The 23,718-nt window shown below is 47.3% G+C and overlaps 1 protein-coding gene across 3 annotated transcripts in view; it reads left to right on the top strand.

Annotated features, from left to right (window-relative positions):
- myo18b (myosin XVIIIB) overlaps positions 1-23,718 on the top strand; it is a 30,662-nt gene that overhangs the window by 1,840 nt on the left and 5,104 nt on the right. For 2 of the 3 annotated variants that reach the window (XM_027281784.1, XM_027281783.1), the window contains exons 2-39: positions 36-215; positions 1,924-2,067; positions 2,343-2,675; positions 2,931-2,994; positions 3,552-3,664; positions 3,749-3,916; positions 3,990-4,200; positions 4,272-4,414; positions 4,529-4,629; positions 4,770-4,836; positions 5,664-5,808; positions 7,302-7,472; positions 7,570-7,660; positions 7,787-7,979; positions 10,344-10,424; positions 10,871-10,991; positions 11,082-11,229; positions 11,322-11,505; positions 11,593-11,743; positions 13,248-13,357; positions 13,450-13,515; positions 13,603-13,731; positions 13,842-13,985; positions 14,085-14,174; positions 14,257-14,376; positions 14,464-14,569; positions 15,341-15,465; positions 15,571-15,725; positions 16,557-16,680; positions 18,216-18,416; positions 18,505-18,615; positions 20,629-20,733; positions 20,956-21,117; positions 21,197-21,310; positions 21,388-21,504; positions 21,572-21,655; positions 21,734-21,871; positions 21,945-22,130. In XM_027281784.1, the coding sequence (XP_027137585.1) occupies positions 177-215; positions 1,924-2,067; positions 2,343-2,675; positions 2,931-2,994; positions 3,552-3,664; positions 3,749-3,916; positions 3,990-4,200; positions 4,272-4,414; positions 4,529-4,629; positions 4,770-4,836; positions 5,664-5,808; positions 7,302-7,472; positions 7,570-7,660; positions 7,787-7,979; positions 10,344-10,424; positions 10,871-10,991; positions 11,082-11,229; positions 11,322-11,505; positions 11,593-11,743; positions 13,248-13,357; positions 13,450-13,515; positions 13,603-13,731; positions 13,842-13,985; positions 14,085-14,174; positions 14,257-14,376; positions 14,464-14,569; positions 15,341-15,465; positions 15,571-15,725; positions 16,557-16,680; positions 18,216-18,416; positions 18,505-18,615; positions 20,629-20,733; positions 20,956-21,117; positions 21,197-21,310; positions 21,388-21,504; positions 21,572-21,655; positions 21,734-21,871; positions 21,945-22,130 (5,055 nt within the window). In that variant the 5' untranslated portion in view covers positions 36-176. The remainder of the gene's footprint in view (positions 1-35; positions 216-1,923; positions 2,068-2,342; positions 2,676-2,930; positions 2,995-3,551; positions 3,665-3,748; positions 3,917-3,989; positions 4,201-4,271; positions 4,415-4,528; positions 4,630-4,769; positions 4,837-5,663; positions 5,809-7,301; positions 7,473-7,569; positions 7,661-7,786; positions 7,980-10,343; positions 10,425-10,870; positions 10,992-11,081; positions 11,230-11,321; positions 11,506-11,592; positions 11,744-13,247; positions 13,358-13,449; positions 13,516-13,602; positions 13,732-13,841; positions 13,986-14,084; positions 14,175-14,256; positions 14,377-14,463; positions 14,570-15,340; positions 15,466-15,570; positions 15,726-16,556; positions 16,681-18,215; positions 18,417-18,504; positions 18,616-20,628; positions 20,734-20,955; positions 21,118-21,196; positions 21,311-21,387; positions 21,505-21,571; positions 21,656-21,733; positions 21,872-21,944; positions 22,131-23,718) is intronic. The other variant, XM_027281785.1, reaches the window with a different exon arrangement.

Raw genomic sequence — 23,718 nt, 5'->3', positions numbered from 1 at the left:
TTTGTCTCTCTTGTTGTTGTTGTTGTTGTTGTCAGGTTGTTGTCTTTCTCTGCGCGCACACACCACCGCCACTCTGACATCACACCTGGCTGACCTCCGTGTGACCCCTCCTGCACACCCCTGAACCCCCTGATACTCCTCCACCCAACCCAACCACCACCCACCTCTGTGAAACCATGGCACTGTCTTCACGCTTAAAACTGTGGGAGCAGAAGGGAGGTGCAGAGTTTTCTGCATGATGCCTGAACTGAACATCTAATGTTGACTGTGTGTGTGTGTGTGTTGATTGATTACATGGTGCGTGGACCCTCTGTTCTAACCCTGAATCATCCTAACGTGTCACTGTGAAGTCCGCCTGCTGCTCTGATTGGTGTGTTAGTCATCCTGCATGTTTAGTTTACGAGGCTGAGCTTTTTAAAGCTGCATGCCGTCACCGATGTTTGTGTTGATACTTAAAGTCCAATGAAACCGGAAGAGAAGTGCTGTGTACTTCCTCATTTATATGTATTTCCTGTAAAAAAAACTAAAAAAAACTAGTGACCAAACAGAACCTCTGAACCAGCAGTGTCCAGTCTAACAGTGAACACAGCGACAGAACCTCTGAACCGGCAGTGTCCAGTCTAACAGTGAACACGGCGACAGAACCTCTGAACCAGGTTCTTTGTTCCAAAGTTGGATCATAGTTTCACTTTGAGTCCGAATGTTCCTCGGCTGTTTTAAATCACTCGGGGACTCTGAACCTCTCAAATGTATTTTAATGAAATCCTGAAACAAATCACTGCAGAGCTTCCAGGTATGTTTAGAAAGCCGCTGTTAGTCATCCAGCTCGCTGAGCGATGAAAGCACTTTCGAGCACTCTGGTCTAAATCTGTCTGCAGGACGAAACGTTTCTGCACCGTGTGAAGAGGAAAACGATGCTGGTTGATGAACTGGTCGATGCAGAAACAACACATCCATTACGTCTGTATTCATACAACCAAAAGTGTTAGAATTACTCAGCAAGTTCAGTTCAGGAACAGCTGTCCCGTACTGACCTTTAAGATATTCCCTATTGTGTCAGCAGGTGATACCTATTAGTTAAATGTCAGGCCTCTGGCCACCTCTCTCTGTTTGGCACGTCTTCTTCCCCCGATGATGCTCGTCATAACCGCTGACTCATGTTTCCTCATAAAACTGAGAATTATACTGAAAAGTTCAGGAGATTAAAGTTGAAGAAGACGCGAGGTGAGATGTCTGACTTGTGGACGATAACAATCATTGATTAAAATCTGAGGGCGACCTGTCCGGCTTCCAGACGCTCGGCCTGTTATCGAGGCCAAACCAAGTAAAGCTCGTCCTCATGAACCATTTTAAAATACCAAATCACCATATTTGCTATCTTCCCTCTAGTGTAGGAAGAACTTTGATTTTTATTTATCATGCTCGAGGCGTAGGGAAGTGGTCGGGTGTTTCAGGGTCACTTCATGAAGCCCATGACCCACGACTTTTTGCTCCGGCTTTGGTCTCCACCACACCAGCCACTGAGTCCTCCACTTTTTTAGTATAATCCTACCAACTTCTGCAGGAGGTGTGGGTGGATGGTGGTGCAGTGTGTGGTGAGGCTTAAATAAAAACTCATTGGTCAGTATTAGTGAAAGTCTTTCTCTAACGTGAATCAGTGCTTAAATTAAATTTAATTAAATTAATAGAAGATGGAGGACTGGAGTATTAGGATCAGGTATAATGACAAAAACTTTATTTTATTTTGCATTTTCATCTTTTCACCTCGTTGTGGGGAGGCAGAAAATTTAAATATCTCCAAACCTGCATGAATAAAAAGCTTGAGTAACATTTTGACCTGGTGTAACGTGGCGTGGATGTGCATGTTCGCTCTGTCCACATCATATAATGACTTGCTGTTATCACCAATCGATGAAACCACAGATAAAGGAGGAGAAAACGCCGGTGGCCGCCGCCGTCCCTCCGCCGCCTCTGTCAGCTCTGCCCGGCGGCTTCCTCAAACAGCTGGTCAGAGACTCAGAGAAGGAAACCAAACAGAAAGAGCCGGACGTCAAGGACGAGAAACCCGTGAGTGGTCATCAAACATCTCGTCAACAGCGACACCTGTTGTGATCCCACTCCACATAAACTGCATTTAGAATAATGTAATGTATCTGTATTTGGACCACTGGCTCCATGATGCTAGAAGGCGCTCAGAGGAAGTCGTGGAAGGTTTCATTTATTGTGTTACATTACAACCTGTTCACAAAGTGGAAATACAAAGTGATTCACGTGTCAAACCGACCTTAAAGAAAGTGAATTAGTGCATTTTCTAAAACACTGACTTACTGTTTTCCCTCCAGCCAAGCAAACTGAGCGACAACCTCGTGCAGCAGTTCCTCCTCCCGGATCAGACTCCTCCGATCCTCGAGGCCGAGATGTCGCTCCGGGCTGAGCAGATGACCAACAACAGAAGACTCCTCGTCAGTCCTGACCCCGCCGACAAGACGGAAACCAGACAGCCGGTAACACCCGAGCCGCCGAAGCAGAAACAAGACATGACGCCAGAGAAGAGAGTGAAGACGCCACAGGTGGAGCAGAAGAAGGAGAGGATAGAGGAGGTGAAGAAGGAGGAGAGGCAGGAGCCAGAGGGAAGGCAAGCAGACCAGACTATAACTGAGAATGACAGGAGAGAGGTACGTATGTTTGAAGGACGAGTCTGAGGTGTACAGCCACTGTTTACCACTTCTTCTTTGCCAAAGTGCAACTGAACGAAGCCTCAGCTCAAACATTTGACACGTGGACAACCTGCATATGTGTCAGGTGGTGTGTCGGTTGTTTTAATGCAGATTCATTCATCAGTTTGTTGATTGTTTCCATTTAAAATATCGATAATTATCACAGTGACGAGCTCCAAACTGATCCAGTGGTTTATGTTTGTTGCTCCTCAGACGAGGGACGTGTGGTACGAAGCTGGCACCGTTTGGTATGTTCACAAGGACGGGTTCACCCGCGGTGAGTCGTCAAAACACACACACACATGTTTGCTTAGGTACGTTTCGAGGACATACTGCCTCAAACAGACTTACGGGGACGTCTCAACCACTGACTCAGTTTTCTCAAATTGGACAGGTTGTCCTCATTTAAGGAGCAGTGTGTCAGATTTAGAGGCATTTACCTTTACAACTAATACTTCAGAATGAATGCAGGACTTTTACTAAGTTAATTGTTGAGGTTAATAGAGTATTTCCATTTTGTGTGACTTTGTACTCTACAACATGTATTTGACACCTTCAGTTAAGGACTTATAATGTTATACAAAGCAGTATATATAAAATATTTCTATATGAATGCATGTAAATTAACTCTCTTTACCAGCTGCAACAATAAAGCGATGAACAAATTGACCATTCTGCTAAATAGTACTTTTACTTATGGTACTCTGAGTATATTTTGATGCTAATACTTTTACTGTTTCTGCAGTGTGGTATTACACTTCTACCTGAAATCCCTTACATGTAGGTCTTCAGTCAAAGACTGATCATGGCTCTCTGATTGGTTACTTGTTTCAGCCACTCAGCTGAAGCCAGACGAAGGCACACCTGAACTCCCAGAAGGCCGAGTGAGGGTCCGACTGGAGAGCGACGGCTCGCTGCACGATGTCACAAAGTTTGAGATTGAGAAGGTGGCACCTTTTCTTCAACCTCTGGATGTCTCTGCGTTTGTTATTAAGTCTTCGGTGGACTGACGGCCTCTTCTTCGTCCTCAGTGTAACCCGTCAGATCTGGACCTGTGTGAAGATCTGAGCGACCTGCAGAGCGTGAATGAATGTGGAGTCCTGCACACGCTGACCTCGCGAGCTAAAGCCAGCATGCCGCTCACGCATGCGGGACCCAACTTGGTCAACTTCTGGCCTCCGTTACAGGCGAACAGCAAGGTGGATCGTCGTACATTAACTGTCTTTAATTAGTCACATGAACCGTTTTCATTCGTTCTGTCTTCTCTGTCAGACTCCGAAGTCTCGGCGAGGGGAGTCCATATGGGACGCTCCTCCTGCTCTGGCCGCTCTGGTCAAACGGGTCTACGTGTCCATGGTCGGCACCAGGAGAGACCACAGTGTCTGCGCGATGGGACGCAGCGGGACCGGCAAGACCACGGCGTGCCAGGCCTTCACGCACACCCTCCTCAAACAGGCCGGCACCACCGGAGAGAAGATCAGCGGTGAGTTGCGGCAGCTCGACACGTTCACGCACATGCTCTGCAGACTGCTGACTCATCTGTTGTGTCACCAGTGGAGCGCGTGCAGGCCATGTTCACCATCCTCAAGTCCTTTGGCTGCGTGAGCTCTCAGCACAGTGACGCCTCGTCTCGGTTCGCCATGGTCTTCTCGCTGGACTTTAACCACGCCGGACAGGCGGCTGCCGGACACCTACAGGTACGAAACACACACACACACAAACAGGTGTAACAGAGTGTAACGTGGTGTGTGTTACTCATTTCCTCTTCTGCTCCTTCCTCCACCTCCTCCACCATCCTGCTGCTCCATCAGACGATGATGTTGGACAAATGGAAAGTTTGTCAGACGACTCAAGGAGAGAGTAACTTCCTGGTTTTCTCTCAGATGCTGGCCGGACTCAGCACAGAGATGAGGTACTTTAAGTTGTAATGTAGTATTTTTGGTACTTTTACTCAAGTAAAGTATCTGAATACTTGAATACTCCCTGCTTTTGTCATCATACACATGTCACAGCTTCGTTTTAACGTCTGAATGTCGGATTGTTCTCCATCAGGACAGAACTGCAGCTGCATCAGCTTCCATCAGATTCCAACTCTTTTGGTATCGTTCATCCCACCAAGGTGCGTCTCACACAGACACTGAATCAGTAATACCTGGATATCGATGTCTGATTGCACTGAGTGGATCAAAATATTAATCACAGCAGACGGACCTCAGAGGTGGAGGAGGTTTGAGGAGCATTTATTCAGATGTTGACGAGGTGTAAATGTATTTGTCTCCAAGACTCATACATCACTCACATCTGTAGTCCCGCGTTAGCAGCAGGTCTCTGATCTGCAGCAGATGGTTTGTCACAAAGACTCATCGAGCACGTCGTTTGGAAATGGGTAGGAACTTAAAAATACTTGCAGGTGATTGGATGAACCACCTGTCTGTCACAGTCTGTCACAAGCAAAACACATGTTGGAGTTAAAGCTCCAATCTTACAAAGTTCATATTTATGTCCGTCACCTTGTTTCACGTGTAAATATTATAAACAGTCTAGTCCTGCTCTTTATGGCAAGAGTCATGAGATAAGTGTGATTTATTATCTCAATCTATTAACAAGTGTGAACACACTGACGTGACATCTGTAGGACTTAAACTTTAAAAGTTTCTGCTGGTAGGAGACGTCCTCACAGCGTCTGACACCGAGCGCGACATTAAAAGAACATTTTATGATCAGCGTGAATTTAAAAATGAGCAAATGAAAAAAAACATTTTGGTATTTCCGACATCGCTGCGACCATGGCGCTCGAGTGAGAGTGAAAATAGAAAATAAGAAATGTTTTTTATGAAATCATGTAGAGACTCGGGCTGTGATGTGACTCAGCTGTTCTTCCACCTTATTAAGTGGCTGATTTCGGAGACAGACCTCCTCTCCCTCTCCTTGTCTGTCCGTTGTTAGGTTGAGGAGAAACAGCGAGCGTCCGTCGGCTTCACCAAGCTGCTGACTGCCATGGAAACGCTCGGCTTCTCAGCCAGCGAGCAGAAGGCGATATGGCATGTTCTGGCTGGTATTTACCATCTGGGAGCTGCAGGAGCCTGCAGAGGTAACACTGATTCATCACCATCACTCACACTGTGTTTGTAAAAACCTCTACATGTTAGTGCTTCCATACTTTTGAAGCACTCGTTGAGAAATCCTCTATTAACTTTATAAGTATACTAAGTATAGTAGTATAGACGTTTATTTCCTCTTAAATCTTCTCACATGGTTTCATTTCAATAAAACATGAAGAAATCCAAGTCGTTTTTTTTCCCGTTCATAACGCAGAGTTGCACATTCGTGCTACACCAACTAATTTTCACTCACAACTCATCAAATATCTTCAGTCAGCGGCTGTGCTTCAAACTGTGACACTGCAGGTGAACCTCCAGTGTCATTTCTAGACGTCTGGTTCAATCTTCAAAACAAAGCTCAGAGAGAATCATTTCACATTTTATGAACAGTTTGTAAACAGTCGTAGTTTAGTTTAGGCACAAAAAGTTTGTGGTTTAGGAAAAGGATTGTGGTTTGGGTAAAAACAAGTAGGTAACATACTGAAATGTAACATAAAATAATATAATGTAATGTAACATTGCGTAACATAACCTAGTGTAACATAGTGTAACGTAATGTAGCGTTATGTAATCTAACGTAGCTTGTGTAACGTAGTGTAGAGTAACATAACGTAACGTAGTGCAACGTGACATAGTGTAACGTAACATAATGTAACGTAACATAATGTAACGTAATATAGCGTAATGTATCAGTGTAACGTAACCGTAACATAGTGTAACGTAACATAACGTAATGTAACGTAACATAGTGTAACGTAACATAACGTAATGTAATGTAACGTAACATAATGTAACGTAACATAACGTAATGTAACGTAACATAGTGTAATGTAACGTAACATAACGTAATGTAACGTCACATAGTGTAACGTAACATAACGTAATGTAACGTAACATAGTGTAATGTAACGTAACATAACGTAATGTAATGTAACGTAACGTAATGTAACATAACACTGTGACGTAACATAACGTAATGTAACGTAACATAGTGTAACGTAACATAACGTAATGTAATGTAACGTAACATAGTGTAACATAACGTTATGTAACGTAACGTAACATAGTGTAACGTAACATAACGTAATGTAACAGTGTAACATAACCGTAACATAGTGTAACATAGCGTAACGTAACATACATAACGTACATTTTGTTGCTCATACATAAACCTACTTAAAGGTCTCATCTTTCACTGTGTTTTATTTATTTGACGTATTTGATTGATAAGATTATTTATCTACTATAGTTTTACACATGTTCTATATCATTAATATTAAAGAGCCTCTTCTCTGAATGTGAGGGTGGTGACATCACAGCCGTGCAGCCGCCCTGACTTCTTGTTTAAAAGCAGTTTCTGTACACTGTGCTCGTTTCTTGTAATGGAGTATTTGTACTTTGTGATATTGGTACTTTGACGCCTCTTCCATGAATGACTCGTGTAACGCTGCCCTCCGTGTGTTTTCTCCCTCCCTCTGCTCAGTCGGTCGGAGGCAGTTTGTGAGTTTCGACAGCGCTCAGGTGGCCAGCAGTGTGCTGGGATGCGAGGGAGAGGAGCTGCACACGGCCGTCTTCAAACATCACCTCCGACAGCTGCTGCAGAGAGCCACCGGGGGCAGCAGAGAGAGGAACCCTGCCGCCGAGGCAGAGGAGGGTATGACGCACAGAAACAAGGACGAGGCTGCAGATACTGAAGCTCAGTATATAAATAAACCACGTCTTGTTCATGTCTGTGGTTCTGGTCTCTGCAGGTCCGAGGTTGACAGCTGTTCAGTGTGTTAATGGAATGGCTGCTGGACTCTATGAAGAACTGTTCACTGCTGTAGTCTCACTTATCAACAGGTACGGCTGCATCTCACACTGTGACCAGTCAGTCAGTTTGTGTGAAGACAGACAAGTCCAAACACACACTCCTGTATAACGTGTGTGTGTGTGTGTGTGTGTGTGTGTGTGTGTGTGTGTGTGCAGGGCTCTGAGCGGGCAGCAGCTGACGTTAGCCTCTGTGATGGTGGTGGACACGCCGGGCCTGAGGAGCCCGAGACACTCTGCAGAGGAGCGAGGAGCGAGCTGGTCCGAGCTCTGCCACAACTACCTGCAGGAGAGGCTGCTGGAGCACTACCACACACACACCTTCAGACACACTCTGGAGAGATACACACAGGTAACTGACACACACACACACACACACACCTTCAGACACACTCTGGAGAGATACGCACAGGTAACTGACACACACACACACACACACCTTCAGACACACCCTGGAGAGATACGCACAGGTAACTGACACACACACACACACACACACACACACACACAAATCCAACCGTACAACCTCAGATCAGCTCCATCGCCTCATAATCACAGGTATCAATCCTCAGTTCACAGACTCAGAGGTGAAGACACTCTAACTTAACCTGATCCGACCTTCTTAAACCTCCTAAAGTACCTGTAAAACATCCTCCATGACTCCTAGAACCTCCTAAACCTCAGTGACCACAAGAGCTGCCTAAAGGATCTGCAGAACTCCCTCAAAGGACCCCATACACGACCTCTTAAAGGACCGCCAGAACTTTAAGGATGTAAATCTCATCAGTGGCCAATGTAACTTCTTGGAAGATTCCTATAATGTCCTAAAGAAGCAGCAGAACATCCAAATAAAAGACCTGAAGCAGCTCCTCCACCTCTTCAAGGAATCCTTTTTACAAACTCTTTAATCCTGCAGAAGTGTAGAGAAAAGTAACATTACATTACCTCTTCATCAAATGCGACAGAAACAAAATAAAACTCGCCAAACCATCTTGGTTCCAACAATCACCAGGATCACAAGGATTCTGGTCTGATGGTTCTGAGGAGCGCGTAGAGAACAGCTCCAGTTCTTGTCTGATGACAAAGTGAAGAGTTGAACTGATACCGATGCTGAAATCTGTTTTGCTGACTCGTCCGCAGCGTGTCATGGTTTTGTGTTTCCTGTTTTATTTTGTCACTTTCCTTTTAGTCCCTGTGTTTCTTTGTCAGTTCCTAATGTTTTCTGCATCCTGTTCCCGGGTCTCTTCCTTGGTTCTGTCTTTGTACTTACCCTGTTCTGAATCTTTGGACCTCGCCTGAACTCACCAGCTGTGTTTTGTTATTTTGAGGGTGCTAACCTGTTCAGTCCGTAAAGTTCCCTTTTAGTTCTGAACGTTTATTTTTTTACATGCTCAACTTTGAAGTGAAATCTTCAGTTTTTCCTTTTTAAAGCCACGTTTCCACTTTGACGTCACTTTGTTACAGATGTAGATTCTTCTCAGATGTTTTCTGGTGTGCATTTAAATCATTTGATAGTTCAGAGTTCAGATATTTGCTGCCATGATTCAGAGATGAAAACAAACTGGTAACTGGTAAGAATACCTCGATGTTCTTGTAATGTAGGCTACTTCCCCAGTGAGAGCTCGTTCTCCAACAGTACAAAAGCTTTTTCTTCTCTGACAGTGAAACCATTACAGAGCCTCGAGGGAGACGGGACCGAAAAGTTTCTGCTGCTCGCACCAAACTCTTCAAACTTTCAGAGTAAAAGCTGTTCGTTTTCCTTTAACCCTCGAGACCGCAGAGCGCCCGTCCTGTTTCACACGTGAATTTCAAGTCTACCATTACAAAAAACCTTTGTCCGTTCCCAAACTCACTGTCAAATTCTGACAATTTCGTAATCGAACACATTTCTTTTGTGTCTCTTATTTCCAAAGTGGTGTTGATCATTTCTTCACAGAGGAAACTGGAAATCAATCTGGTCTTTGTTACCACAGGTTTTTCTTCATCCAACTTTCTCACTGAACAGTTTGTTCCCGTTGACGCTCTTTGATGGGTTCATCTCTTTATTCTGCTGCTGTAACAGAATCAACCTTCAACACGTCGAGCATCGAGCTGACCTTGAACAGAAACGATTTCTGAAGAGAAGCAGAAACATGAAGGAACTCGTCTCAGGTTGCCAGGGGCAACTGGACTTGGTTGGCGGACTCCATCGACCGTCGTTCAAACCAAAGATCATGTGACCGTAACGACTGTTCACACCTGACCTCAGGTCACTTTAACGACCATCGTTAACACCTGACCTCAGGTCACTTTAACGACCCTGACGACAGTCGTCACAACAACGAGCCCTAACGAACCAAGTGGAAACCATTGCTGGGTCTACGACCCTGCCTCGGATCTCTCCACCATCGTCTTTACGGAAGTCTAGCGGCTTTAAATTTAAATTAATTTAAATTTAACCCTCCTGACAGAAGCATGCAGGTTTGTCTCGGCTCGACTGACTTACGTTTGACTTTTAATTGTTTGTTTGGAGGCACAGTGCAAAGTAATTAATTAGATCTGTGATTTTACTGTGATTGAATCATAATTGCATATTTTTAAAGATTAAATCTAGTCAGGGGAACATTTTTTATGTCATGTCCTCTTCGGGCCTCCGTACGATGAACTGTTACTGTACAGAATATGTTGATGTAAAGTTTGCCTCTGATGTTTAAAACCCTGTTATTCACTGTTACAGGAGAAGGTCCCTGTGCAGTTGGAGAACCCGGAGAACAGCCCGTCTGAGGTGGTGTCAGCTATCGACCAGCAGCCTCCACAGGTACACAACTCTCGTAGGACTCATAAACCAGCAGAGTTTTTTTTAAAGGTGCACTGCGCTCATTTTGTACATGGAGGTCAGCGTACTCGTCATCACTCAGCCTGTGAACACAGGTGTGTGATGTCTTCTGAGGCTCGCTCTAGTCTGCGATGAAATGACCCCGATGACTAACAGGAAGTCTGCATTACGAGCGAGACGTCTGGGACTGAAATGTGAGGACGTCTCGTGTCTGCTGCTTCCATTTTTTCACTTTCTGGTTTGGAACTTTATTTAAAATTATAAAAATTAAAGGTTAGACTCGTGTACCAAATTCGTCGAGTCGTTTCCACAGGAAGTGTGTGACCCTCACAAATCATGTTGGTGCTCCCTCCAACTTTTATAGCTGCAGGTTGATTTTCAAAAAATAAAATAAAATATAATATAAATAATATCATCTCCGGTTCAAGGTGCGGGTAGCAGATGGAGACCCCAGAGGTCTGTTATGGGTTCTGGATGAGGAGATGGTGACACCAGCCTCCAGTGAGAACAACGCCCTGGAGAGAGTCTGCCAGTATTACAGCAGCACCGGTAAACACACACACACACACACACACACACACGGAAATGTTGAGTGTGTTTATAGGACGTGTTGGATATTCAGTGTTTGTGTCTCTGCAGTGCGTCAGTGCGAGCAGCCGCTGCAGTGTGAGGTGAACCACCTGATGGGTGGTGACCCGGTTCGCTATGACCTGACTGGATGGTTCGGGCTGATCCAGAACAACCTGTCTTCTCTCAATGCCATCTGTCTGCTCCAGAACTCCACCATGTGAGGCTGCACGCTGGTCCAGGTGGATGTATGGATGAAGTATCCGTGCCTCTCGTGTAACTGAGTATAACTTCTCTCTCTGTCGTCCTCAGAGAGGTGGTGAAGTCCATGTTCACCCCCAGAATCTCTCTGCCCCCCCTGTGTCGAGGTCTGGGTGGTCTGGAGGGCGGCAGCCAGCGATCTCTGCAGAGGAACGGCACCATCAGGAAGACATTCAGCGGAGGGATGGCGGCCATTCGCCGAAACTCCCAGTGTATTGCCGTCAAACTGCAGGCAGTAAGTCGACCAGTACACGCCTGAGAGTATTCCCAAAGTATCGCTGGATGGATTCAGTCTCTCCGTCACTGTCTCCGCCCCCCGCAGGACGCTCTCGTGAACCTGATCCGTCGAGCCAGGCCGGTGTTCCTGCAGTGCGTCATCGCAAAGGCCGACAGTGGAAGTTTTGATGTCCCAGCGCTCCGAGTCCAACTGCACTCCACCCAGATCCTGTCAGCGCTGCAGCTCCACCGCACAGGTCAGCTCCGTCACTATGGTAACCAGGGCTGGAAAGTAACTAGTACTTTACTTCAGTACAGATTTTTCTTTCAGGCCACTTTAAACTTTTACTTCACTTTTAGTTACTAGCTACTTTAAAGAATTATTCTTGTACATGGTCGGTTGGTAGACCAGACAGTTTTGGTCGGTCGGTTGGTTGGTTGGTTGGTCGATCGGTTGGTTAGTTGGTTGGTCGGTTGGTTGGTTGGTTGGTTGGTTTGTTGGTTGGTTGGTTGGTTGGTTGGTTGGTCGATCGGTTGGTTAGTTGGTTGGTCGGTCGGTTGGTTGGTTGGTCGGTCGGTTGGTTGGTTGGTCAATCGGTTGGTTAGTTGGTTGGTCGGTTGGTTGGTTGGTTGGTTGGTTGGTTGGTCGGTTGGTTAGTTGGTCGGTCGGTCGGTCGGTCGGTCGGTCAGTTGGTTGGTTGGTTGGTTGGTTGGTCGGTCGGTCAGTCAGTTGGTTGGTTGGTTGGTTGGTAGGTCGGTCGGTCGGTCAGTTGGTTGGTTGGTTGGCTCGTTAGTTGATTGGTTGGTTGGTTGGTTGGTTGGACGATTGGTCGACTGGTCTGTCGGTCGGTTGGTTGGTTGGTCACTAGTTACTTAACTAAGAAATTAGTTTTGTGCACAGTTGTGCTGGTCATTGGTGACATTTTTAGTCCCATATTTGGCGTTTATAAACAGAATAAAAACATTTAATAAACAGTTTATAACACAGTAAAATGCGTAAGCAGTTATAAGAACATTTTATGTGTTTATTAATGTACAGTATTTGTCAGCATTCATAACGTCTGAAGACACAAGTCATTATATTTAATATATCAGTATCATTATTTGTTTATATGTTGATAAATACATTAATAAACACTGCTTACATGTTATAACATGTTACAAACATTTAGTAAATGTTTATTTGCTGATTATGAATTGTAAATATGAGTAAAGTGTCAAAGAACTTTGCATCCAGATGACAAAATTCAAACTCTGAGGAGAATGAACCAACCTGCAGCCTTCACTTTAAAATGAGCTGATTTATTTGTTTGGCTTTTAAAAATCTGCCTATTTTTATCTGGCCCGGCACAGAGCTGCTGAGTCGTCTGGAAGCAGCTCCAGCCTGAATTGAACAGATTACAGGATTAAAGTTCGAGCTGAACCTGAGCAGCTCAGAAACACTGTACAAACTGCTCAAAGTGTTCAATGGTCAGAAATACGGAATAACACGATTTAATGTGGAAGATTCATAAAGATTATCATGAGGCTGTTTACACAGAAGGCCTTTAATACTTCATGCAGCAAGAGGAGAAAGACTTTATGGCTGTTCCTGGTTTTCACCAGCCTGAAGTGTTACATTGCCCACTTGCCCAGCTCCTGTTCTGGCACAACACCGGCTCAGCTCCCCGTCAGTCTTCCACTGAAAACCTCTTCTTCTTCTTCTTCCCGGTGGTCCAAAACACTAACACTCCCCCGGTGACCTCTCTCTCTCTCTCTCAGGTTATCCTGAACACATGACTTTGAGCGACTTCAGGTGTCACTTCCAGGCGCTGTCTCCTCCCATCATGAAACGTTACGCCTCGATGTTTGTCAGCCACGATGAGAGAAAGGTGAGGCGTGTCGTCACGGCGGCTCTCCATCATACAAACCCTGCAGCTCTGTCAGTACCTTCATCTCCTCTCTCGCTCTCTCTCGCTCTCAGGCGGTGGAGGAGTTGCTCGTCGAGTTGGATCTGGATAAAAAGAGCATCGTCGTGGGCGCCAGCAGGGTGAGAACACGTTTGAACTCCTCTAATCGAACAGCAGAGCATGAATCCAGCTGATGACGCATGTGGCTGCTTTCTGCTGTGTCTCAGGTGTTCATGAAGCGAGGCGTGCTGCGATACCTGGAGCAGCAGAGGGACCAGCAGGTCACCGGCTGGTTGGTGCACCTGCAGGCCGCCGGCATGGGACACCTGGCCCGTCAGAAGTACCGCAAACTCAAGGTTAGCATGTCTCTGTGTTCTGGAGCCAGTCTGAAGTGGACGACGAGGAACTGCAGTCACAGATCTGTGTGTGTGTGTGTGTGTGTGTGTGTGTGTGTGTGTGTGTGCAGGTGCAGCAGATGGCGGTCAGGTGTCTGCAGAGGAACCTTCGAGCTCTGAGGGTCGTCGCTAAGTGGAGCTGGTGGAAACTTTTCTGCAGAGTGCGTCCTCTGCTCGACGTCAACATGGACAACGAGAGGCTGAGGGCGAAAGAGGTACACACACACACGCACACACACACACACACCGTGTGAGCGACAGGTGGTCGTCACGGTAAAACATCAGACCTTCTTCTTCTTCTTCTCCTCCGTCAGGACGAGCTCTCAGCTCTGAGACGACGTCTGGAGAAATCCGAGAAGGAGAGGAACGAGCTGAGGCAGACCGCCGACAGCCTGGAGACCAAGGTTTGTGCTGCAACACACACACACACACACACACACACACATACACACACGCTCACGTTGTTATGTGTGTGTGTGTGTGTAGGTTACGGCTGTGACATCCGAGCTAAGCGATGAGCGTTTCCGCGGCGACGCGGTGGGTCAGGCTCTGGATGTGGAGAGGGCAGAGAGACTCCGACTCAGCAGGGAGAACAAAGACCTGCAGGTAGACCTGCGAAAAGTAATCTATTACTCTCGGTGGACCGGAGGAAAGTCTCACAAAGACGTGACAGTCCTTTTTTTTTTCCATCAGGCTCGTCTAGACCAGTGTAAAGTCGCCATGGAAACCCTGGAGAAGCAGCTGGAGGAGGAGAAACAGAAAGTCCAGATCGCCGAGAGTCAGAGAGGACCAGCCACAGGTAAAGATGGAGAGGAGGAGGAGGAGGACACAAATCATTCAGGTGTTCGATGGTGTTTGACTGGAGGCCGTCAGCAGTTGCCGGGGGTTACGTGAACAGGAAATCTTAAAACATCTCCATGTTCCAACAAGTTTGCTCCAAGTCTCGATTAACTCAGCGTCTGCAGCACTGTGGACGTCGTACTGGACTGTTGTGGTTCAGAAGGAGCTGAGCCTGAAGACAAAGCTCTCGATCTTCCAGTCCATCTACGTTCCACCAATGGTCACAAGCGACTGAAACAACAAGATCACAGATCTGCTGGGTGGCTGGGCTCAGAGAGAGGAACATCTGCAGCAGAGGTGGTTCAACATCTGATCAGGATCCTCCTGGGCAAGTCCATCTGGGAGGAGTCCCAGAACCTTCTGGAGGGACTACATAGCCCATCTAGCCTTGGGACGCCTCGTGATAGTCACAGATTCTTTGGAGGAAGTGTGGTGACATCACACCTACAGCAGCTCTTCAGAAGATAAACAACACAAATCTGAACACGTGGTTCACTTAAAGGTCCAGTGTGTCAGATTCATGGGCCTCTATTCAACAGAATATAACAGAAGTTAAATATAATATTCATGCTGTGGGAGCGAGTGATGATCACCTGAAAATAAGACTTGTTGAACGACGTGTACCTCAGCAGAAAGAGTTCAGTCTTGATGATCTTTGGCGTGTCAGCAGGTTTTTAAGTGACCCTGTCCATCAGCCCTGACGGAGTCACATCCATCTCTCCCCACACAGACAGCGAGCTGGCCATGCAGCTGGAGTGCTGCCAGACGGAGGTCGAATTTGTCCGCAGACGACTCAAGCAGACGGAGGAAAAACTGGAGGCAGAGAAACAGACCAGACAACAGCTCGATACCAAGGTGAGGCAGGACGCCGCGACGTGCATCGCAATGCTGATGGGAGATTAAATGTCTGATGGTAAGAACACTGTGTGTGTGTGTGTGTGTGTGTGTGTGTGTGTGTAGGTGGCGACTCTGCAGGCCCAGCTGGAGCAGTCCAGGCGGAGTGCGACGGAGCTGAAACGTCACTGTCGCCGCGTGACCTCTGACCTCCAGGACGCCCGAGTCCTCACCGACAGCCTGCAGAGCCGCATGCACGAGCTGGACCGCAAACAGAGGAGGTGAGTTCACGCTCTGCTTTAACTTTTCTCCACAGAAGCTGCTGAGCCTGGTTACAGGCCCAGCTCCTGTTCTGGCACAACACTGGCTCCACTTCCAGAGACAGAGACAATACACTATGAATCTTTAGTCACAGGAGAAAAAACAGTGAGGGTATACTTTACTAGCTCCTGTTTCTATGCAGATGAGCGCACAGTCACTGTGTAAACAGTCCAACCACTGACCAATCAGATCACGATAAAACAGCCATCAGTCCTTCAACAATCCTCCTGAGTTTACAATAAAGGTCCAAACATGCTGAATCTGGTTTTAGGACTCTTTATTAGTCGTGAGTTTTTGAGCTTTGACTTTTGAAAGACGGAAACGAGCTGCATCACCTCAGACGCACCCGTGTCAAATAAAACATGTTAACATGCCAGAAAACTGTTCGACCATGAATGCATCATGACCGGCTGCAGCTGGCGGACGGACAAATCAGAAAATACGAACGCTGTGTTTAAAGAGACTCATGAAATGTTTTCATCAGATTCAGCTTCATGCTTTTGTTTGAATGAATGAACGAGGAAACGAGACGAGTTTCAGTTTGAAGCTCCGCGTTTTAATGCGACTTGTTTTCTCAGATGCTGGATGTGCGACTTTATTTTGAAGAGTTCGTTTCACGTGTTGTTGCTACAATATTTAATATTTAAGGTTTCTTTCAGATGTGTTTGTCTTATCGGGTGTATCATCAGTTTGTTAAATAAAACGTATAAAAGAGCAAAAACTTGAACTTACGTAGAGTACTTGAGTACTCAGTTACTTTCCTCCCCTGTGTTGTTTCTGTGTTTCTTCAGGTTTGACAACGAGTTGACTCAGGCTCTGGAGGAAGCCGACAACGAGAGAGAGCAAAAGGACAAAGCCTCCCAGGAAAACGCCGCCCTGGGGGCTGAAATCTACGCCCTGCGCCGGAGCCTGCAGGTGAGTTTCACCAAAAGTTAGAACAGTAAATTTCTGTCAGACAAATGTAGTGAAATAGGAGTATAAAGTTTGCTTAGTGTGTTTGAATGTGTCGGAGGAAACAGTGTCAGCACACACATAGTGCACTTTAAGGTAAAAAAAAAAAAATCAATGACCGTCATTCATCAAGTTAACCTGGAAACGAGCACTTAATCTATCGTGGAAATTACCGCTGTCACGCGTGATTCACGAGACGCTGTCACGGCGAGAAAATGACATAAACTGCATCGTGGATTGATGAGCCGGAGATGTTCGGAGCCAAGAGCACGTCTGACGTGCGACAGATGGAAAGTGTTGTGCAGTTACTGAAAGGTTTATGTGATGATACCCTCCATGAAACACGTGAACCAAACAGTTCCCACTAAGGGGCCCTTTCAGTGGAGAAAACATGACGAGGTTGCCAATGGGGCGCCCTTCCAGTGGTGAAAATGTAATAAATTGCTGTCTAGGGTTCACTTCTAGTGGAGAAAAGGTGATGAGGGTGCCAATAGGGCTCTTCTAGTGGCACAAATGTAGTAAAGTAATATCTAGGATCTTCTTCCAGTAGATAAAACGTGGTGAAGTGCCCTATAGGGTGCTGCTCCAGTGGAGAAAATGTAATCAAGTGGCCCATAGGGTGCCCTTCTAGTGGAGAAAACATGCTGAAATGCCCTCTACGGTCCTCTTCCAATGGAGAAAACACGGTGAAGTGCCCTCTAGGGCACCGATGGAGTGGTGAAAATGTAATAAATTGCTGTCTAGGGTGCTCTTCCAGTGGAGAAAATGTGATCAAGTGCCCCCTAGGATGCCCTTCTAGTCAAGAAAAGGTGATGAGGTTGCCTCTAGGGTGCCCTTTCAGTGGAGAAAACATGACAAGGTTGCAAATGGGGCGCACTTCCAGTGGTGAAAATGTAATAAATTGCTGTCTGGGGTTCCCTTCTAGTGGAGAAAAGGTGATGAAGTTACCTCTAGTTTGCTTTTCCAGTGGAGAAAACACAGTGAAGTGCCCTCTAGTGAAGAAAACGGGATGAGGTTGCCAATAGGGCCGTCTAGGCTCCTCTTCCAGTGGAGAAAACACAGTGAAGTGCCCTCTAGTGCACCCTTCTAGTGGAGAAAATGTGATGTGGTTGCCAATAGGGCTCTTCTAGTTGCCCAAATGTGTTAAAATGCCCCCTTAGGTACCCTTCCAGTGGAGAAACTGTAGTAAAAGTACCCTCGAGGGGCATTACTTTACTGAGCAGCTGGCTCTCCTCTTGTGCTACATTTTAACATCTGCTATTTTCCCGTAGAATCTGTTTATTTGTGTTTTCCTGTCTGTGCTCCTCCGTGTTGCTGCTCTTCACTTTCATATCCCATGTGGACAAACCTGCCAAAGTATCCTTGGGCAAGATCAATCCGTTTAACCTGCGCTGGCTGCAGACGCGCCGCAGTAACCGGAGGACAAACACTGAGTCTCCGAGTTGGAGGATGAACTAAGTGTTGTGATCAGTAATACATGTCTGTGTGGGTGTTTGCAGGAGAGCCAGTCAGAGGTGGACCGACTTCAGAAGCAGAAGGACGAGTTGTGCGCTCAGATCCGTGACCTCAGCCTGCCCGTGGATCTCGCCTCCGATTCGCTACCTGACCTGAAGAAACAGCTTCGCCTCCTGGAGAGTCAGGCCAGCGAGCGAGCGCAGGAGATCACCACGCTCACCGGCAAAATACAGCAGCAGCAACAGGTGCTGACAACACCTGCAGACACAGTCAGGTCTGTCCACCGGCTGGCAGGGTTCCTCACCTCGGTTCTTCTTCTCTGTGCTCTCATAGGTCCACATGCGCTTCGAGATGGAGATGGAGAGGATGAAGCAGATGCATCAGAAGGAGTTGGAGGACAAAGAGGAGGAGTTGGAGGATGTGCACAAGTCCTCTCAGAGACGGGTACGTCGACACGTCACGATCAGTTCATGACCACGAGCGCCCCGATTCAAAGTCTGCATCCAGCCAAGTATCACAGAGTACTTTTACTCAACTACTCCATCATTTGAAGGTAGCAAAAAGCTTTTTACTTCCTCAGTTTCCAGGCAGATATAGTGAGTGTGTTAAACACGACCTCTGAAACCAGCAGCGTCCAGAACATCAATGTAAAGGTTTATTCCTGAATCCACCAAAAAGATCTGGAACAATACAAACAAAAGTTTCAATTTTTTTCTTTTGAACATTTTTAAAGATTCGATTGAGTCCGACAGCTGAACTCTGATCAGATTACTCGTGATGGACCGTGCGGATGCACGCTGAGAACGCTGCGTCCTGTTTGTACTTTGTGTGGGAGAAATCCTTCAGCGCTGTTCTTCATGTGAGTTGTGTAAGAGAGCAGTACTTTGTGAACGTCCTTCCTCGGCTGAAAGAAGAAAAACCAACGATCCACTTCATCTGTTTCCTGCTTCGTGTTGTGTAAACAGGCAGCGGTTACATCACCTCTCTGCAGGTGCATCAACACAGCGAACTCATCGTCACACAATGATTTCACTTCAGCGACAGACTCAGATTACCGTGAGTTTATGCAGAGTCGACATTTGGCGTCCGGGCGCTGACCTCATCACTCTGCCAGGAAACTCCAAGAAGACGTTGATGAGTGATGGCGATGACTTCCTTCAACACGGCGGCTTTAACTCTGAGTCTACAGGTGGATGCACGGGTGGAGGTGTCTTATGAAAACATTTAAAGAGTCCTCAGTGTTTCAGATACAGGCGGCTCTTTGCTGACAGCCAATCATCCACCAGGTCCCAGCAGCAGCTGATATCACTGCCTAGTCCAGCAGCAGTCAGCCCAGCTCGGCGTCTGTCTTTCAGCCTTTTATTTCACCAAGCTCTCACCAACCACTAAAAGTCAGTCCCACATTTACTCTTGTCCGGCGGCTTCTTGCTCGCTCACTCTCTCCTTTTCTCTTCTTAGCTTCCTCCGTCAGCGTCCTCTTCACTCTCTTCTCCTCTGCCATCATGTCCATAGAGGTTGCTGAGCCCCGGTTACAGGCCCAGGAGTTAAGCCGGTGTCGTGCCAGAACCGGAGCTGGACCTCGAACCAGGCTCAGCAGCCTCTGTGAACCTCCTCGGGCAGCCCGGCTAACGAGCTAACAAAAGAAATCAGTTAACCTGTTTTTAAAGTTGCATATTGGACCGTGAGTGGCTCCTCTTCGCTCATTTCCCCTCTGCCATAGAAGCTGCTGAGCTCAGTTACATTGCTCACTTGCTCCTGGCTCCGGTTCTGGCACAACACTAGCTCCTGTAAACCTGGTGGTACAAACACTAACACTGCTCTGAGCTCACAGTCAGGGCTAACAGACTGAGCTAACATGAGCTCTTCTCTTCTTAGCTTCCTCCGTCAGCGTCCTCTTCACTCTCTTCTCCTCTGCCATCATGTCCGTAGAAGCTGCTGAGCCTGGTTACCTCCTCTTCTTCTTCCTGGTAGTCCATAACGCCTGTTGGTACAAACACTGAGCTAACAGCAGCTACAGCTGTCAGCAGTTTACTTCACTGTCCATCATAAACTCTGTAAATCACAGAGAGTTGAGGCGGAGCAGCCGGAGGACATCAGAGGGAAAACCAGAAAACATTTCCTCCATAAAATATGATCCAGTTTCTGAAGTTTTCTAAGTTTAAAAGTGTAAAAAGTGAAATATCTCGCTCTGAATGAAGAAGTAGAAATATAAAGTAGCATAATATTGAAATATTGAAGTTTGTCCTTCAGTCCAGCGTCTCGCTGAAGAATTTCTTCCTTTAGACTCTGATTTATTCACTGTGCGCCTCCGTTATTTCATTCTGTTTATTTCCTTCATGCCGCTCCACAGATGATGAGGTTTTTATGCTCAGCATTATCCGTCCTGCTGCAGGGGAAATTTCCTGTCAAGGACAATAAAATCTCATTGAGACCGGCCGTTTCTTTTTTTTTTTGAAGCTGCGGCAGTTGGAGATGCAGCTGGAGCAGGAGTACGAGGAGAAACAGATGGTGATTCACGAGAAGCACGACTTGGAAGGACTCATCGCGACTCTGTGCGACCAGGTACGAGCGTCTCACGCCGCAGATCATGTTTATTGTGGGTTAATGACGAACATGTCATTGCTACATAACAACTGGAGTCCTGATGAGGGGCCAGGACCTGGTCTGGACTTTGTTCTCCTCTTAGAGTCTCTGTAAAGGTGCCACATGTGAGATCACAGTTGCAGTGTAAAGTGGCCGGTCCACATGAATGACAGAAGCTTGAAGGTGAATCTCTGTCTCCAGGTGGGCCACAGAGACTTCGACGTGGAGAAGAAGCTGAGGAGAGACCTGAAGAGGACTCACGCCCTGCTGGCCGACGCCCAGCTGCTCCTCTCCACCGTCGACAACCCGGGACAGAACCTGCCCCACGGCAGCAAAGACCAGATCGAGCGTCTGCACTGCCAGGTACGTGCTCACCTGCCACGCTGTCACTTCCTTCTCGCCATGCATTCACGTACTCTCTCTCTCTGTGTCCTCCAATCAGCTGGAGGAGAGCGAATCGAGGCGGCTGGAGGCCGAGAGCGTTCAGACGACGCTGTGCCAGGAGCTGGACAACACCCAGATCGAGCTGGAGAACATCTGCAAACTGAAGAGTGTGGTGAGCGTCTGTCAGGGAGGGACGTGCACGCCGGAGGACGGAGGACAGACTCAAAGTTTGACTTTAAATGTTTTCAGGTGGACGAGCAGTTGGCGCTGCTGCAGCACGAGAAGGTGGACCTGCTGAAGAGACTGGAGGAGGATCAGGAAGACCTGAACGAGCTGATGAAGAAGCACAAAGCGCTGATCGCACAGGTACTCCGGCTCACAGTCGCTCACTCTGCTGACCTCAGGTCTGTGGCTCACTCTGTGTCTGCTTCAGTCCTCCAGTGACATCGCTCAGATCAGAGAGCTGCAGGCGGAGCTGGAGGAGGTGAAGAAGCAGAGACACTCTCTGCAGGAGGAGGTGAGCACAGGTGTTCGGGTGGAGCTGGGTTTGTGCTTCAGTCTGACTCTAAATGTTTCCTTCTCTGTCACCGTGCAGCTCCAGCAGTCTGTGTCCAGGGTGCAGTTCCTGGAGTCGTCCACTGTGGGGCGTAGCATCGTCAGTAAACAAGAGGCACGTGTGTGCGACCTGGAGAACAAGCTGGAGTTTCAGAGAGGACAGGTGAAGAGGTTTGAGGTGAGCGGAGCTCCAGTTCACACGTCAAACAGGATTCTGTGGCACGTATGTGACGGCTCGGCTCCGTCTGCAGGTGCTGGTGCTGCGTCTGAGGGACAGCGTGGTTCGTCTGGGAGAGGAGCTGGAGCAGAGCGCACAGGCGGAGGCTCGCGAGAGGGAGAACGCTCGCTACTACCAGCAGCGCCTGCAGGACATGAGGCTGGAGATGGAGGAGCTGATCCAGAGGGAGCAGGACAGCGGACGCAGACGCATGGAGCTGGTAAACAACCACACACACACACACACACACACACACACACACGTGATGACGACCGTGATGGTGGAGGAAGGGTGTAGAGTCAGACTGGCTGAATGTCAGGACGCAGGAGAGGGAGCAACAACACAGAAACTCCGTCACGAGGTGGAGATGATCGCAGGGACAGGACGGCTCCTCACCTGCAGCTCCACCTGAATATAAACCTCCACCTGAATATAAACCTCCACCTGAATATAAACCTCCACCTCGTCCCCATCAACACCAACAACAGCTGCTGAATTACCCACAACATTAGAAAACAACTTTCATTAGTTTGATCATCACAGCACTGACAGCAGGAGGAACACACACACACACACACACACAGACACACACACACACACACGCTGTGATAATTACATCTGGACATGAGTGTTTCACAGTTTAGAACCGACACACACTTTATACAAGAGTACTGAGACGAGTGCATTGTGTGTGTGTGTGTGTGTGTGTGTGTGTGTGTGTGTGTGTGTCAGTCACTCACAGTCGGTGTGAACGTGGTGAAGACTTCATAAACACGAACACGTGGTTCGATAAACGCGTCGATGTTTCAGCTTCGTGACCTCTGAGAGCCTCAATGATTATTCAGTTATTAGCACACACACACACACACACACACACACACACACACACACACAGGATGCCCTTTAACAACCTACCAAGCACAGCCCTCATGAATAGACATATTCATACACACACACACACACACGCACATGCTCATACAAACACACACACACACACATGCACATACACACACACACACACACATGCTCATACACACACACACATGCTCATACACACACACCCACACACCCACACACACACACACACATGCTCATACACACACACACACACACACATGCTCATACACACACACACACACACACGCGCACACACACACACACACATACACACACACACACACACATGCTCATACACTCCTCCTCCTCCGTCGTTCTTCACGTCATCTCTCCCTCATCCTGCTTTCTCTCTCTGACTGTGATTAATCCTCATTGTCTCTTCAAGGTTATGGACACACACACACACACACACGCACACACACACACACACACACTCATACATGGTTATGTGTCTCTATGACAACCGCTGCACCCACACCCGTCTCCTCAAAGCCAAACAAAGCCAATAACTTTGAAAGCCTGGAAGCTTTTGTGTGTGTGTGTGTGTGTGTGTGTGTGTGTGTGTGTGTGTGTGTGACCGGATGCTGCAGAGACAAAAACAAAAAACAAACAGACAAGATGAATTAATAAATCTATTCTCATAATCTCGTAGCGTGTGTGTGTGTGTGTGTGTGTGTGTGTGTGTGTGTGTGTGTGTGAGTGTGTGTGTGTGAGCACACGCCATCGGACATTCAGTGTTTGAATGATGAGGTAATATGTGTGAGGATGGAGGTGATTGCTGTGGTGGATCGGGCTCCGGGTCCTAACAGGTTCTGTGGAGTGGTGGTGGTGTTGATGGTCGTAGTGGTGGTGGTGTTGATGGTGGTGGTGGTGGTGGTGGTGTTGATGGGGGGTGGGGGTGGTGGGGGGGG

The sequence above is a fragment of the Larimichthys crocea genome, chromosome VIII, assembly GCF_000972845.2.
Source record: "Larimichthys crocea isolate SSNF chromosome VIII, L_crocea_2.0, whole genome shotgun sequence".
Classification (NCBI taxonomy): domain Eukaryota; kingdom Metazoa; phylum Chordata; class Actinopteri; family Sciaenidae; genus Larimichthys; species Larimichthys crocea.
Note: the sequence above shows the minus strand (reverse complement) of the source record. Positions and strands in the feature narration are given on the sequence as shown.